The sequence below is a fragment of the Rhyacophila brunnea genome, unplaced genomic scaffold (assembly GCF_057557595.1).
Source record: "Rhyacophila brunnea isolate RB1 unplaced genomic scaffold, BYU_Rbru_1.0 scaffold_16, whole genome shotgun sequence".
In the NCBI taxonomy this organism is placed as follows: Eukaryota; Metazoa; Arthropoda; class Insecta; order Trichoptera; family Rhyacophilidae; genus Rhyacophila; species Rhyacophila brunnea.
The window spans coordinates 19044994-19063021 of NW_028232816.1; the positions used below are offsets into that span (position 1 = coordinate 19044994).

General features: G+C 29.1%; 1 protein-coding gene across 1 annotated transcript; it reads left to right on the top strand.

Moving 5' to 3' along the window:
• Window positions 1-8889: 8889 nt before the first annotated feature.
• Window positions 8890-16989, top strand: LOC147074494 (uncharacterized). Its single transcript, XM_085943868.1, has 5 exons — window positions 8890-9035; window positions 10609-10744; window positions 11592-11672; window positions 14986-15086; window positions 16107-16989. Exons 2-5 carry the CDS (start codon window positions 10685-10687, stop codon window positions 16342-16344), a joined length of 480 nt encoding a protein of 159 aa, XP_085799994.1. The 5' UTR covers window positions 8890-9035; window positions 10609-10684; the 3' UTR covers window positions 16345-16989.
• The last annotated feature ends 1039 nt before the right edge of the window (window positions 16990-18028 follow it).

The window sequence follows — 18028 nt, forward strand, 5'->3', positions numbered from 1 at the left end:
ACTTATAATTTTGTAATGCATGTGGATAAAATATTATTGAATTTTAATTTGAATGCGTTATATTTATAATAGTTTACTGTATAATATAAACAAAGGGACATATTAATACTTACGAAATTTCGAAGATTGGCAGCAATTGTTGAGCTCACTGAACGTATTGAAAATACCTGAAATACAAATAAAAATATATTAATTGATCGTAAAATACTTGTAAATTTAGAAACCTTTATGCTAGAAATATTGAAATATGGGGAGGTATTATATAAATATTGTAAATATGAGAAAAATAACAGATTTTAAATAATTTTTGATAAACTACAGGAAAGTCTATTTGTTTTGTTGATAATATCACGTGATGTCACGTGATTAAAAATCTGTAGTCAGCTATAGTTTATATTCATTATTTTATTAAACGAAAAGCTTTTGAAGTGAACAATAATGTAGTTTTAAAAGTTGAAATAAAAGTTTTATAAATCACGTATTTTCAATAGTAAAATAAATAAGTAAATATCCAAGCCAATAAACCTTTAACTTATTCGGCGTAAAAAATATATACCAACCTACTATTTTATTTCGTCGAAAAATAACCTTTTTATAAATACCAGAATAATAAATTTAATAATAGTTATTATTAAAAAAAAACTAAACTAAAAATAATAATAAAACCAATGAATAAGTCACGATTCGTCAATAAAATAAAATTTTATAATCGTTAATTTGAAACTAAATTTTATTATAATCTCGCACTGTAAAAAGCTAATAAAATTATATGATGTGTTAATAATGAGCTTTACAGATAGCTTATCAACGCGCAAGTTCTAATTTCTTTGTTAATAATATTTTCACACTTGCGTGCAGATATCAAAACTATAAATTATAATGCCTACGGATATGAATAGAGTGGAATGATAATACATTTGAATGTGTTCCAAGAATTAAAAAAATATATACCTACACTATATTTCTAATGACGGTACTGAATATTTTGTTTCAAATATGTACCTTTTTACAAACAATTCTAAATTGATAATCGATTAAGTATCCAGTTTTAAATCGAATAACTGCATTATTATTTGAATAACCACTGACGTGGCAAATAGAGTTTTAATATAATAACTTTTTTGTAATTTCAATAATTATTATATTATTTTAGGATCTTGACAAGTTTTGAATGTATTCGGCGCTTTAAGGTTAGACAATAACTCATGATTTACTTGATGGTACTTTTATTTACATTTCTGAATTGATTTGACGATGGCGCCAGTATTACTTTAATTTATATTTTTGATATCCTTGCGGTAGCTAATAATATATTTTTATGACATAAAGACAGTAAAAAGAATTCTACGTTCTTAAATCTTATAAGTATAAATGTTTTAAGTCTTGCATAAAATAATATATCAAAATCAAGATATATATTCTATCCACGGAGTGAAAGTTACTTTTTATGGGGAGCTTTTTAAAACTGGGAATTGTTGTTAGTCATTTATCACACGTATACCGTTGCTCTGGATAAAGCATACATATTATAATAAATGTACTTTTATTCAGATGCTTATTTGAATCTGGACAGTGTGGTAAATTAGGTAAAAGTTATTTATTGATGTCAGCCATGTCCTGATTATTGTTAGTATTCAAAAACCTACATTTGTTTAAAGAAACCATAATATAAAAAGCTTTTCATTTAATCTAATGTAGTATGTCTTAAATTAATATTTTTTCATAACATATATTTTATATTTCATGTTGGTTATTAGTTTTTTGTTATTTAAAAACTTTGCTGTTGACGGGAATAAATATTACGTAATTGCAAAGTCACCTTTGATAATATATATATATATATTTAAAAATTGTTGATAATTTTGATTTTTTAAAAACGTTTATTTTAACTTTTAAATAAGTACATATTTTTCTGCCAGTAAACTGAGTTAAAATTATTGTCAAAATTGATAACATCTGTTAGCAGATACTGACAAACATTTAATTTTTTATTAATATAGAATGTAATATCATAATTCACCTTGTAATTTTGTAAGAAAAATCGAGGGAATAATTCATAGTAAATAAAACAAAATAATATAATACATATTATTAACCATGTCCGATTCTAAGAAGATCATATGGGCCAAACAAGTTTGTATTAACAGATTTTGTTTTTACAATAAATTAATGTTAACCACTTGCTTAACCTGTTAGGGCCATACTCTAACTCCAAACACACATTGAAAAGCAATATATGCATTTTACAGACCCATGATTCGAACAAGGGATTCACGATATTATATGCCTGCGCGTATATATAATATAATAATAATATCAATTTTCTAAATATTAAAATATTCTATAGTCAATCCTTATAATGTCGGCTCTGAGAAATCAAAGTTAATGTAGGTCTTTGCAACTACCCTCAATTTATAAATATTTGAAACACGGAAACATAGCAAAAAAAATGATGACATGTAAAGATTTCGTCGAACAATTCTATGAAGCCAAATCTGAATTTAGATTAACTCTAATATTATTATCGAGGCTTATTACGTTAGACGTCATGACATGTTTGAATATCAAACAATAATTGTCGCATTGAAGACAGACTTACGTAAAATAGAATATGACAATGGAAGTTATGAGGCATTTACTTTCGATAGGGATACCTCCTTAAATAATATCGCTATTTATTTATCGTAGGATAAGAAAATGTTTATTCATTGATAATATATTAGACTTGAATTGATATTGATATTGAAGAGCTTGTTTATAACAAATAAAACCGATTTTGCTTATACGTATAAACGATATAATTTATTTATTTATTGTATTTATTTAGAAAAAGAGTATTACGGTATTACAGCGATTGGCCAATGCGCCATAATACATACAACTATATAAAAATATCTTAATTATAAATAACAACTAATATAACAAGAAAGTAGAAAAGACAGCATGTGTAAATATTAAAGAAACATGATAATATATACAATTATAAATTTAACCTATTTAATACGTCCACAAACATTATATAGTTAATACAAAACAAATCAACCTTTATGGTGCCATCAAATAAGCTAATTGCATGATACACAGCATCATGAAATATAACATCTGTCCTGCGACGAGGTATAGAATTCATATTATTATTTTATTTTGAATAATATTATAGAATCCTATCAATATGAGAAATTCATGATAAATAATAGCATTTTAACAAAGTATCTAGAGTAGCTAAATAATATTACACCTCACATGTTTCTGACACATTCACATAATATACAAAATGAATCTAGGGTAGGCGCCGAAATCATCATACTGATCGAATAGAAACGTTTTGTTCCATTGCCTCTTTTAAAATATTTTTTTACGAAAATCACATATAAAATAACTGTAGTTTAATTGATTTTTTTATATTGTCTGTAGTTTTTTTTCCATTCTTTCGTGATCTGTTTATATAGCAAAATGGTTTTTTATTGTATTCAATTCTTAATAGTCCTCTTAACTGTTTGAATAATGCTTTCGGTGTTCGTTTGTTATTGAAACCATCACTTGGGAGGTTGGTCCTAAATAATAATAAAAAATACGATGACATAAAATTATTAAAATAGACAGTTAGGTATTTAGTTTTTATGAAAAGTACTTCGCATCGGAGCGATTTCTTTTAAAGGAAGCAAGAGAGTAAAACGTTCCAATCGATCAATATAGTGACTCATAGTTTTGAAAAATCTAGCCACCAGATTGTGGTTTTCAAAATTAGTTTTGAATGAGTGTATGTATCGTTAGTTTTAGTTTAAATCTGGAAAATCTATTTGGTTAAACATTAACGAAATAATATAAATATTTAGTATTATTTAAAACAACAAAAAACAAACATTTTGTTTAAGTATTATCTAGGTATCAAGTATTAAAGATATTCTCGATGTATGACAAATAATAAATTTAATCGCTACTGATGTTTGTCAATTTAATTAAACATAAAACTATTTATTTAATAATCTCACATAAAAGCTTTGCCTTTCACTACATTCAAGCATCTAATAATACCAGAAATCATGTATACAAATTTATTAATAAATGTTACTTTTGCAAAAGTTCATAATATAAGTCAAATATTAACACGTATTAAATATGTTTTATAGAGTTATTTTTTAATTATAGTGATGTAGCTTAAGTAAGTTGTTTTGAAATTGGCAATAAATGATTTTTTTACGACATTTTGGTTTAATCAATTCCGAGTCCCTGTCAACTAAGTTCTGTTATATTTGCAAAGCGGTTGTTACTTTAATTGGTTTAGTATGCTAATGGATCTGATTTGACATAGCCTCCGCCAACTTATTTCCGCACGCAATACTAATCTCAGTTAGCAAGCCTGAAATATGCCTACCGATGGAAAATTTCGCAAGTATACATAAGCAAACGACATGGAAAATCTGTGCATAAAACATTTAATTAAAGACAAGCAAAGCATCTTGATTATAAATTATGTGCCCAGTTGAAGAAGAAATATTAAAAGTCAATAACTAATTTAAAATGTGATTTGGAGAGGAAATTAGGTACCTTTCATAATTATAAAAATGTGAAATCTTTTTCCAAGCTTAGCGTGGTTTCCCTATGTCCTAGAGATCTTTTTGGGCTATTTTCATGTTTAGCATCCAACTACTCTATATAAGCAGGTTTTTTTCAATAGTTGATAATAAAGCATTGTAAAAACGGTATAACACGAATTCTAATAAAGGAAATTAGAAATTTTATGAAAATCGACAAAATAAGTAACTACCCTAGTATGTACCTGAATTACTATTAACTATTGAAATGAATGACTCCACCATATTACATCCGCGCAGTACCACACCGTCCACACCTTTCTTTATCTGACGTATCACGGAACCCTAGGTTTGGGGGTGAAGCATCAGTATTTTTTTATGACTGGGAATATTTTTATCAAGCGTGCTTTAACTGAATTTACATGACTTTAAGTTAAGAGTGCCCGATTACTGATAAATAATTATTTTTCCCTTTTGGTTGATATTTGAAAAAGTATATAAAAGCAAGACTTCACGTGGATGTCTTTATGTGCTCTGGATGCCACTAGAAAGTGCGACACTCTGTACTTTTGGGCACAGCCTTAGGGATTCAGTCCCCGTGACCTACCGTTCTTAATCCTACAGTGTTGCAATAAAAACGTTATAATTATGTGCTGCAAGTCTCATATGACGACCTTGTGCTTGTCTGATCTTCACTTAATCTTTTAAGCTTGTGGTTTTGTATTAAAATAAATTTTGAATTTTCCAGAAGCACGATTAGAACTCGCGACTCACGGATTTGGAAACGGACATACAGTTACTCTCTCATATACGAGTATGTGTACATTATAATAGACAATAATGTCATGGATACGTAATAATAAAAAATAAATACATAATATAATATATAGCAAAATAATAATATACATGACATTATTCAGGCGGTTACAATATTTTATATTAAGTTAATATATTGAGAATAAAACTAGTACGCATATCATAAAATTCAACTTGTATGTTTTATACGATTCTTGATAATAAATTAACGCATTTCGTTTTTTAGTTAGTATAGATATAAAAATAACATCAGTGGCGTTTCGTGAATAAAAAAATATTTAAATAATAAAGGTTGATTAACATTAAACATGTTGTATTGTATATTATTTAATACCTCTATGGTTGTATACCTATGTCTTAATATTACAATTTGTACGTTCGCTTATTATTGTTTTATTTACATTAAGGTGAAGCCTTTACTGAGGCTTTTTTAAAGAGGCACCTAGAAAAATACGAAGTTTGCAATTTGAGATTTTTTTTGATAATTTACAATTTCAACTGTATTAATTAATGAATATGTATCGAAAAACATTAAAAAGAAAAATATTTTAAATTTTAAGTCAAAGATAAACTTACAACTGTAAAAAATGTAATGAAATGTGAATTTGTTGAATCGAACCGCATTCTATTATTACATATATTTTATGGTCATATTTATTATTGAAATTTAGTTTATTAAGTTTTCTAAGCATCACCTAAGAGATTTTTGACTGATTCATAGTTTTAATATGTTTTATATCTATTTAAAAAAAACCATCGATTTTTATAAAAAATATAAATGTGTATAAATTGAAATCCTTTTTATTTATATCAAATTGTGTTTATGTATGGTCTCCATATTGAAGCTTGAATTAATATAGTTGAAATTGTAAATTATCAAAAAAAATCTCAAATTGCAAGCTTCGTATTTTTCCGCTAGGTGCCTCTTTAAAAACGGCTCAGTAAGGGCTTCACCTTAAATGAGTAAATATTGTATAATGACAATTCACGACGATAATTATTGAGGTGCTGGATATCAATAACGGCATCTGTACGCATCGTTTTATGCTAATGTGTACGGAAGAAAATTATTAAAAATAATAAGAAAATTATAAACAAAAATAATTTTAGTAAAATATCATTATGACAACTGACACGTTATCAAAAATAATTATTTTTATAATAATCAAACTTTAATTACACTACTATTTCGTTCTCTGTTAAAATTTAGTTGGTTAGAATCACCGTAATACCTATATTGAATAAGAGTTATTTACTGAAAGTACACTTGGCCACATCCTGGAGCGAGCCCTCAGGCCAGGATGTTTGTCGGCCCCCCTACCCATCACCAACGTTAAGAGCAATTTGATTTTCTACAGTAATGTTGTCAAAATGGTATTTCGTGTTTTTTTTACCGATTTTTTGTATTTTTCAATAAATCCACAATAATTATTGAGTTGTCGGCATTCGACATCATCATATTATAAAGCACTAATCATTACCCCCGTTAAAGAAGCCAAGTAACATGAAACCATTCGCCATAATGGATAAATAACCATTTTTTAGTCAGGAAACACACTATAAATAATTATTATAAAATAAAATTATGTTTATCTCAGTTAACTAGTCGACCCGCCACGCTAGGCCCCTCCTAACTTTGTACCCAGGCTAGAACCTTATCAGCCCCCCCTGTGTGGGCCATGGTATCGAATTCAATGTCTCTATATATACACGCAAAGTTAGTAAAAAAGGTATTAGGTGATTTGAAATTGAGACCCTTGATAAGTAGAAAAACGACATTGAAAAAAAAAAGTGACACCACTGTTCTTACTGCAGAGGACTCTATGCTATCATATTATATATTAAAATGAATTCTAAATAGTACTTTGAATCATCGCATGTGACAACCTCATTTGATTTTATCTTTAAAAATATAAAACATCATGTTTTTATATTACATATCCATAATGAATATTTTCCCCATCTGTTGCGAGTGTATAATAATTTATATGATTGCCATAGGGAATGTCTTCTCATATTATCGTATGAATAAAAATACCTACAAAATACATTTTCTTTTCAATGTATATGTTTATTATTATTAAAAAAATCTATGAGGTATTTAAATAATTGTATATTATTTGCATGGTGACCTGTCTGAAAAACAGAAGATTCGTAACTATATGAGTTACTAGAATAAAAACAAATTCTATTGCAAACCAAAAGTATGATTACTTACTAACTCTGAGATTTCAATGTGTATTATTTTATGGATTTTTCATTAAACGTTTGTTAAAATATATCAAAGTAATGATAAAAGCTCAAAGAAAATTATTTCAATAATCAAACCCAAGCTGAACATTTAAATCAATAATATTTAGCGAATATTTTAAATAAGATTAAAGGTAATAATTTTGTTCAAAGGGAATTGAAATATTTTAAGCTTATGCCATTCATACTATCCAATAATAAAAACACATAATAAAAAGGTGTTCCCCAAACCATGCTTGAATTGTTTACGTTAATCATTAATTTCTCAAAGAGTTTCATTCCAGTCGTTAAACAATTTTACTCTATCTCTACGTAGTAGGTACCTAATATGTTTTTTGAAATATATAATATTTGTACTTTAAATTTTGTAATAAATGTATTATTATTACTATCATGTTTTATAGTCATATTTTACCATATTCTATGCATCTAAAGAGGTACGAGATTGTTACAAGTTTGAGAAACATTGCATAGCAAATGTATTGACCAAACAATGAAAATGCGTCTATATCAGAAATAGTTATGCCATTATTACGAAAACTATATACGAGGAAATGCAATTAATATCGTTTATTCAAGAACTGCCTATCAATAAACACTTTTTGCTATAAAATAATGTTATAATAATACTATTTTTAAGTATTCAGTACCTACATTATTTTAAAATTGATTTCTTCTTTATAATAACGTGATAAATATGTAACGCCATTTAAAAAATATTATCTACAATATCTCTGTAGATACTCTACAATAAATAATAATAACTATTGGTAGGTAATATTAATTATACAATATGTTATATTAGATTTATAAAAAAACTAGTTCAATTAACTAAAAATAATACATTCCATGATATATATCGTAGAATAAAAACACTATTTAATTAGTTCATATATATATATACTAACTTTATTTCCTTTCAGAGCTTTCGCCATTATTGGAAAAAAATATAAAATCACCTTTAAAGAGATAAAAAAAAATATTATTAGCACAAAGTTGATAAGCTTGCGATGCGCATGCGTGCTTATTGACTATCATATCCGTTGCTAAGGGAAAAGTTCGCGAATATACCACTAGGGGTGTGCAATATGCACGATTGACAATGATAGTGAAATTTAATTCTTTCATCATATTAAATACGGTAAGTTCATAATAATTAATTATTTGATTACTACTGGGTGAAGTGTTCATTTAATATTTTTATTTAATATTAAGGGTGATATTAAAACAATTTTCCCATGTCATGAGAAGCTTCCAGAAAATATCACAAGGGGCGCTGTAAACTGACAGGACTTAGACACGAGATAGACGTCAGAATTTTGTGTGCGTCTAATATTTAGACGTCAGTGGGAATAAAACAACAGCTGTTACGATTAGAAAACAGAAATAATCAAATACATACATATTCAATGGATTGTATTCAAACTATCTAATGTGAGTATATTTTTAACGTAATTATATTTCACACGGACGATATATTGTTTTGCATTGAGGTAAGTATCTTCCTTGTCTTTATTGTATATATTATTAAAAACGTCATTTTCATTTATTGTATGCCAAAAAGATATAACCATTTAACAATATGATAAATTGTAATTTAATGTAACATGTGTACGTCTTCTGTACGGCGTTTTTATACGTAAATAGCATTATAATAATAAGATATATACTAGTAATGCAATATAATTGAAGTTATGTATACACACAATAATATCTATCATACTGCATCCTGAGGGTATAATTAGTAAAAAACACGACATTTCAGTGTCAGTCATCTTTGGAATATTTGGGACATAATCTACAGATTTGATTTAGAGTACATTGTACAGCGCTCGAAATGAAAAAGTTTACGAAGCGGAGCGCTCGACAATTTTCTGAAGATATTAACATAGCTATCAAATTGTATATATATATATATTATAAAAATAGGTGTGTTAGATTTTTTGTTATATGGTCTATTGTTTAGTTCAGACGGTCAAATATTTTTTTCAACGGTGCGATAATATTAACGATTCCACGAACCGGAACGGTGCTCCGGTGGGCTCCGGTTCATTTCGAGACCTGACATTGTATCAATACTGATTGAAAACTTTTAATCTTAATACTATATTAGAACTCAGTTATCTTCAGTTAAGTACTTTTACAAAGTTATAGAGAATAAATTACATTGAAATTTCTTTCAGTGAAGAGCAATAGGTATATTATAGGTATATATTGTTTCAAAAACATTACATTGATATAAATATGGTTGTAATTTAAGTGGACTGTATGGATGTCTACGTCAGAATAGGGGAATTACTGGCATTAACTTTAAAGTTGAAAGTTTGTTTAAGGTCAAAATCCACTATATGCAGTCGTTAGAACACTATTGTAGAAAATTGTGCATTATCGAATGCAGGTTTACTCATTTAGTGCTAACACCGCGACTGGCGCGTTTGGAGTCGTTGGCCATTAGATATAATTAACGTGTTATTTAAATGTGGTAATTAAAAGGTTAGCAGTGATTGTGTTTTAAGCACTAGGTACTTGTCGCGTTAACGGCAGGTAAAACTCTAATACTCGTCGACGATTTTTAAGACACTGAATGTAACACTGTACTGAATCGGGCCGGTGTTATTAATTGTTGTACGGTTGTGAAGTAAAGAAAAAAAGTTTGTTTATAGGGATTTGGCGCAAACGTTCTCTAACGTATTAATCCCTCACCATAACAGTTTATACAATAATTTTCCTTCCGATGATTTACTGTTATTGACTTAAAATATTATAGATTATATTATAACTTAGGTAGGTACATATCAATTGTTTATATATGTTTTGTTATACCTAACTAGTACAGTTTAATAAGTTATTAATTGTAAATGTTTACAATATAGTTAAATGTACATAATAATATTTATATTTATTTATGAACGTAGCATTCTTCATTAAAAATATATGTTATCCCAGTGTTTTGAAAATATATCCATGTGGAATGATATAGTTAACTAATTACAATGTCTTGTTTCAGAATGTGTACGTGAGTCGTAGTGCTGTGAGCATCTGGTTACCAATTATTATAGGAGCATATATTTTATACTAAAGCTATGGAAGATAGCGGAATAGATAGTGGAGATGCAAAACCTATTAGAGATATCTCGTTACCGGTAAATGGTGTTTTATTTAATCACTGAATTATTATAAAATTTTATAACATTGTTACGTACCTATCATTTTTACGATCATAATAATTACACAGGTGTGACGATTGCGATATTCATAGTTATAATGGTTTTTTTATATTTGTTTTTAAAAAAATGTGTATAACTTGAAACCTTTTTATTTGGATCAAATCTAATTTCAGTATGGTAAAAATATTGAAGCTCGATTTGATATTTAATAAAAAGAATTTCATGTTATACAAATTTTTATTTTTTAATAAAAATCGATGTTTTTTTTTATTAGGACTATGAATTAGTCAAAAATCTTTTTTATGCATTATAGCGAATTTAATAAACTAAATTTTATTGATAAACATGACCACAAAATGTAATAATAAAATGGCTATATACTTTATAGTCAACCGTTTCGAGGATGGGTTTACAGCCCGAAACATCTGTCAACGTAAATGACTCAATTAAAGTGAAATTAATAAAAATAATTTTGCTTCAAAACCATTAAGATGGGATCCTTCAATGAATTTTATTAAATTCTGTAACGATTTTTTAATTTGTTTGTAAAGTAAGTTGTAAAGTTTCTCCTTGAATTTAAATGGAAAATATATTTCTTTCTTATGTTTTTAGATACGTATTAATTAGTTAATTAAAATACTAAATAATGTAAATCATCAGAAAAATGTCACAAATTCCAAGCTATGCATTTTCCGCTAGGTGCCTCTAGTTGGTAGAGTATTCATCTTAAAATCCGTTTATAATGAATAAATAGTTCATTGATTGGTCCAAGTCGTGATCGAAATATACAACATATTTATTAAAGTTTTTTTTAATATTTCAGCTGACTCCAACCAAAATAAACGGTGGTGTTACATCTTCAAGGCTATTACAAAGAAGACTTGGGCCTCGAAATAGAAATCAGGTACAAATTTAACGTGTTTTCTAAATTGAAATATCGTTGTCTATTACTTCAACCTGTCGATGTTCACTACTGAAGATAGGTTTTTTCCATGTCCCTGTGCTGCGTTTTGTCCTGTGTGTTTCGCAACTAACTCAATCCGGAATACGAGGGTTCTGGTTTAATAACTCACAATCTCCGTCAATGCAAATTGAAAAAAAACAGTGTATTCAATGCATTATCTATAAGGGAATGGGCTGTAATAAAAAAAAATGTTGACATCTACTAGAAATACAAAATATCTTCAATTTAAACATGGAGATTGTTAGTTTAGAACCTAGAATTATATACACATTTAACATGCTTGATAACGTTATTTATGCTATAAATTATATAATTATTATGTGAATTATTTGTTTGTATTCAATATTGAGTATACACAAGGTTTTAAGAACGTTTGATTTTTTATTAACTATAGAAATAATATAATTTTGAAGATTGGCGGGATCTGAAGTACCTCAGTTTAAATGTGAATATAAGACATAATTCGAATGAATCATAGACGAATCGATAGCTTAGAAGCCAAAGACGTGGGTTCGAATCCCACTCGGTCCAACGTTTTTTGTCTAGATTTTTTTCTAATATGTTTGTTTCTGAGGTTTTATAAAATTATATTATTTTTATGATGTATATATTATTGAGAATTATATAAATGAAATTAAAGATATTACTGAAATTAAATGTTATACTGTCACCTCCGAAAGGGGGGGGGGGGGGGGGCGTAGAATGATGCGCTAGACCCCTTCCTGATGATGTAAGGTCACGGTGATCGTCTGCTGGCTTCTTCTTTCGGGGACATGCTATGTTTATTGACATCGCGGAATTACAAGCAAAAACAGGGCGATTTATTGTTCGGAATACAGTTACAGCGTAGAAAATATTTAACAAAAATATTTGAAAAAATAAATTTAAATAAGAAGACGCCGGCGCCGCGGCTGACGTCTCGCTTGAGAGTCCAAAAACCGAATGGCAATCTTCTAGGGGCTGGGGTAGTATCAAAGTAGGTAATAATAATACACAACAAATAATTTACAATTATATCACTGAAAAATGACAAAAAGACAGCCTTTACACCCTATGTACATTGGGTCTCATATTTCTGAGAATTTCTGGTCACAGAAACAGACCTTTTCTAGGTACATACTTTGAAAAGGGGCTGTGTATTTTCTTGGATTATTATTACTGAATTTCTTTGCTTGATAAGTACATAATATTTTGAAATATCTAAACTACCTAGGTACAAAGACATATTTTCACAAAATTAATACGTAATTTTAAACTAAATACATTAGACATTGAATGGCTTGGAATGAATGAATTTATAGGTATTTAATTATTATTATGCATGACTTTAATATAAGTAGGTAAGTGCTTTTAGGATGTTCTTTTTTTACGCTAGGTCAATATTTTTTTTTATGCTAGGGACGAATTTAATGGCAAGGCTTCTGATAAAATTATTAATGCTGAGAGAGTAATTATTCTTAATACCCACGTATTCATGAAATAATACTTATTTAGTTTAAACTTTCTTGGCTAAGTTTCTAAAGGGTGACTATAAATTTTCATACGTCTAAGCTTACGGGCTAGAAATTTGTCTCGCAGTCGATCCGCTCATGTTTGCATGAATCCGCTCAATGATGATTCAGGGATCATGGCCTTGGATCCTCTGAGGATGCCATGGTTTAGGCGATAACAATACACATGCGAATATATTGAACTGATTTATGAAAATATTATGAAACCTGTAAAAACATTGAAAATACAAATAATATAGTTCATATTTCACAAGGCCAATTTTTATAGGATTTATATTTTGTCATAGGTATGTATGTTTTTTTGAGATTATTCAATAAAAATAATTTTACATTTTCAGATCACGTTTATATTCAGTATTGAATAATAATAAAAATATCTATTAGCAAGTGAAAGAACGTCATAACTAATGTCATGGAAAAAGGATTTAATGGGGGTTAAGGAAGGATGGGATCAGGAACGGGATAGGGGATGTAGGGATATAGGATAGGGATAGGATAGGGATATGTTGGGGATAAGCATGAGACTCGGGGAAATAGGATGCAGGGTCGTGGATGGTTTGACTTATTACCTCTAAGACCTCAGTTACCTGTCCGGTTACTATACTCATTCGTGTAGGTTCCTAGATTAATAAAAAGGCATAATAAATGGGATAAATATAAATATCTCGGTTTGAGCGCCACTCTATGTTGATGCATAGAGACAATTGTGATAAGGAAAATTAAATGAAAAGCAAGTAGAGAAATTTCAACAATTGTATATTAATAAATAAGATAACTTGCGGGCTACAGTGTATAAAAATGTATAATTACTTAAGTGAATCACGAGCACCTAAAGCGATACAATATTTAATTAAATAAGAACAAAAACCCAAAAGCTAATTCGAAACAAAGACTAGTTCCGGTGGACCGTAACATAAAATAACAATAAATACCAATTACAAAAAAGGCTCTCCAGCCTTTTCGCTGCCCTCGATTCCTTCCAGGACGGAATCGAGGAGTGCGTCTTCAAACGTGTAGGGACCGTGGAGTTCCTCCGATCTCCTGGCGTGGGGGGGACGTCCTTCAGATGATCATCGTCCTCGTCTCCAAAACGTCAGGAAATCGAAAGCCCTGTGCCCAGGGTCCGAGGCTCGGAACTGGCCAAGACGTCTGCTTCCTTCGAAAGGTCAAGACTGAGAGATCGACTCCCGCTTCGCCTTCGTGTAAAAAGCCCGCTAGCTCCGATAGCGCCGGAAATAGTGTCACGAACTCCGTACAAACTATCCCGTGCGCAGGCGCGATCCGGTCGTACTTTTGCGTAGTGTTGCCCTCGTAAAGACTTCCTCGACTTAGTGTGTTATGTTATAAAATAACATGACACTAAATTTGAGTTATTCGAAATGTCAACTATAATAAAAAAAATTGTCAATATTATAACATTCTATTAAATTACAAATGTAAAAGACTCTTCTTTATTGAAATTTGAAATATTTCAGATAGCATAGTTACTAGCAATGATTCTCATAAATCATAGACAATTCTAAATAAATATGGATAAAAGTATTTTAAAGATGTGAGTTCGAATCCCATTCGATCTAATATTTTCTAATTTTTTTCTTACAAGGACGTTTCTAAGGTTTTTAAAAACTATGCATAGTTTTCAATATTAGTAATATTATATTTTCAATTCTTGTGTATAATATTAAGTACATGCCTATGGAATAAAATAAGTTACAATAATAATTATTCTATTATTTTCCCAGGAATATAAGAAATCATCAGGATCCCTTCTTCCACTCCAGAGACTTCCGATTCCAGGAACGAGAGAAAATCAGGCTTTGGTCGCCTGGGACACGGACGAAAGGTGGACAATTTCTAGAGATAAAAGTTTCATACTATTCCATAGATATAAGTTAATTTTAGTGACAATAACATCACTTATAGTTATAACTAACTGAGATAGTTGGATTCAGCCGGTTTACACGAGTTCTCAATGTTTTCACACTCTCAAGTCATCACCAGGTAGTATATTGGGGACCTACAGTCAATGGACAATACTAGGATGTAATCATTGTGTATATTTACATATTATTATATTCCTGTAAGATGCGACAGTTTATTATGTAAGGAACAGTTAGTTAAAACAGTAAGTACAATATATTTGAAATCCACTTGTCGCATAAATACTAACTAACCTTAGTCACCGTATCAAGCAAAACAATTTTTTTTTCAGCTAAATTTTTTAGCCGAATTGTCTATTGGAAAAACGCTAAGAAAAATTGTATGCATTCAATAACTCTCTCATAACGATATTGATATCTACGAAAAATTAATTTATTAAACTACCTACTAGGAAAATAATATTTTGACAAATTAACACAATTATGGGTTTTTAAGTAGAGTTCAAAAAACTAAAAATATACTCAATGCTATTCTAATAGATGCATGGGACTTAGGTCCATCAGTGTAAAGTTAGTTTATACAGATACTGATATTAGGATAAAAAAAGGAAAATTAAAAGATGTAATAATAGCTAAAAATAAATTTGGAAGGTTTTAAATAAATCTGAATATTTCTTTTGGGGTAATAAAGGTAGTAGATATCGAACCGGTTGTTGATTTTTTTTAAATCCCACTACTAAATATTAATGCTATGTCCAGAACTGACGAAGACTGAAGACAATTAAAAATTATTTACTAAATTAACCAAAGTTGGAATGGGTAAAGATAGTAAAAATAACATTGATTATGTAAGTTAAAAGGAATTGACCGTATTATTGTCATTCTACTATATGAAAGAGGCCTTACAGAAAGCACATCTAGCTGTACATAGGTACATTGCGGAAAACTTGGGTTGCGTTAAAAAGTTTTTTTTGTTTTTCCAGCGAAGAGGAAGTGGTCAGTTTCTTCCCGGCTCGTCAGCAAGGTGTTACGGCGCTAACGCCAAAGGAGCAACCCCAAGACGCCCTCGCTGATGGTTTCTCAGTCGAAGAGCTGTCTCCCACCGACGAGGATGAGGATGACGGAGACGATCTTGAGCTGGTCGTGAATTCCGGACAGCCTTCGCCAATTGTGATATCATGCTGCCCGAAGCAAGTTGATGCGATGTGTTGTTTACTTTGAAACATGCAAGGAAATAATTATATCGAATGAGAAGACCTATAGAATATCTTCAGGTTTTTTTTAAATTTAAATAATATTTACGACTGCCCAATATTCACAAATATTATTTTTAAGTTCATGCATATAATAATACGTTTTCTGTATTTTTATATAAAAAAAACATTCTAAGGGTATATCTGAATACGTTTGAAATGTTTCACCCCATTTCCTTCCACAGTTTAAATTTTGTCAAATAATTGAATTCCAATACATTTATTAAAAAATGATTTCGTTGAATATGATCCATTTCAGTATAACGTCTTCTTGGCTGTTCTACAACCCCTCTTCCCATTTGGTCATCAATCATCACAATATTTGAGACCCCCATCTCCTCACCTCAAATATATATATACCATTGTTTAAATAATAACTGTAATTATATCATCTGTTTTTAGATTTTTTATTAATATATAATTACAGTGACATCTAGATACGATGCCTCGAAGATTCATTCAAATTGGATTGTAATTGGAATTAGATTCTGATATAATTTTGACCAATATGCTTTGTAATTCGGGGAATAGATGGTTCTATGAAATCGAAACTTTTGATGACATCCCCCTTAAATATCGTGTATGGACGAACCCTGTGAGTGACATTTTAATGAAAAAAAAAACAATCATGCTATTCTATTTTTGACGGTCGTATCAGCTATAATGCTAAGCTAAGGTTAAATATTGTTGACTCACCATGTAGAATAATCTAAATTTATGAATGCTTTTAAAACGAAAATTATTATTCGGAAACGAAGGAATCGTACTTAGTAAAATCATTAGTTATACAAAATTATATAACTGTCCATATCTTAATATGTGCCAAATTTTTTGAACACTAAAAAGAGAACAAAAATGATTTTGTTCCTGTAATAGTGTTGTCATGCAGTAAAACACGGTCTTGGATTATTTTTGCAACAAAAACATGTAAAGTATTATAATTTTTTTTTATTAAAACATTTTTAAAACATAATAAAAAATCGACCCCTGATAAATCCGACCTTGAGTAAGTTTTATTGAGTCTTCGTTAATCCAGTAATTGTGTAACCCAGTTCTGATAGGTAATTACATTGTTAATTTTTTAATTAAACATTGATATAAATTAACGTACGTTTAATTAATTAATTATCATGCATCATTGTAACCAAGTAAATTCAGGCTCAACAATTTTATTTTAAAATTAATAGAACGGAATGAATGCAACTAAACTGTATTAAATTCTACAAATTCATAAAATAACTATACATAATTATTAAGCCGTTGTAAAATTGAATTCTACCAAATTTTGCTCACTCATTAATAATTAATGAATATACAATGGTTTATGCAGTGGTTTTTAAACTTTTTCGTTTTACGGAAATGTTCTGAGTGGTCAATTGATTTTTTTTATCATTGATTCTGGACGTAATAAATAATCCATTACCCCGATACTACAATTATTATGTAAGTTGATTTTATTTGAGAGAACATGACAATTTATTTTCTTCTGGTGATAACTCAGAATTTAATGGGGATGGCTAATATAAGGCTTTGAAAACTTTTTATTATATTTTATCTTTATAATGTTAAATTAAAGATCTTTAAATAGCTATATTTCATTTGGTTGCTTTTTTATATTTTACAAGATAACCGAATATTGAAATAGTAAAGTT

What these genes read in the sequence shown, in the direction of transcription:
- LOC147074494 (XM_085943868.1), top strand. Translation starts at nt 10,685, where the DNA reads ATGGAAGATAGCGGAATAGATAGTGGAGATGCAAAACCTATTAGAGAT. An exon ending in TTAGAGATATCTCGTTACCG is followed by an intron (nt 10,745 to 11,591) that starts GTAAATGGTGTT and finishes TTAATATTTCAG; the next exon opens with CTGACTCCAACCAAAATAAA. An exon ending in GCCTGGGACACGGACGAAAG is followed by an intron (nt 15,087 to 16,106) that starts GTGGACAATTTC and finishes TTGTTTTTCCAG; the next exon opens with CGAAGAGGAAGTGGTCAGTT.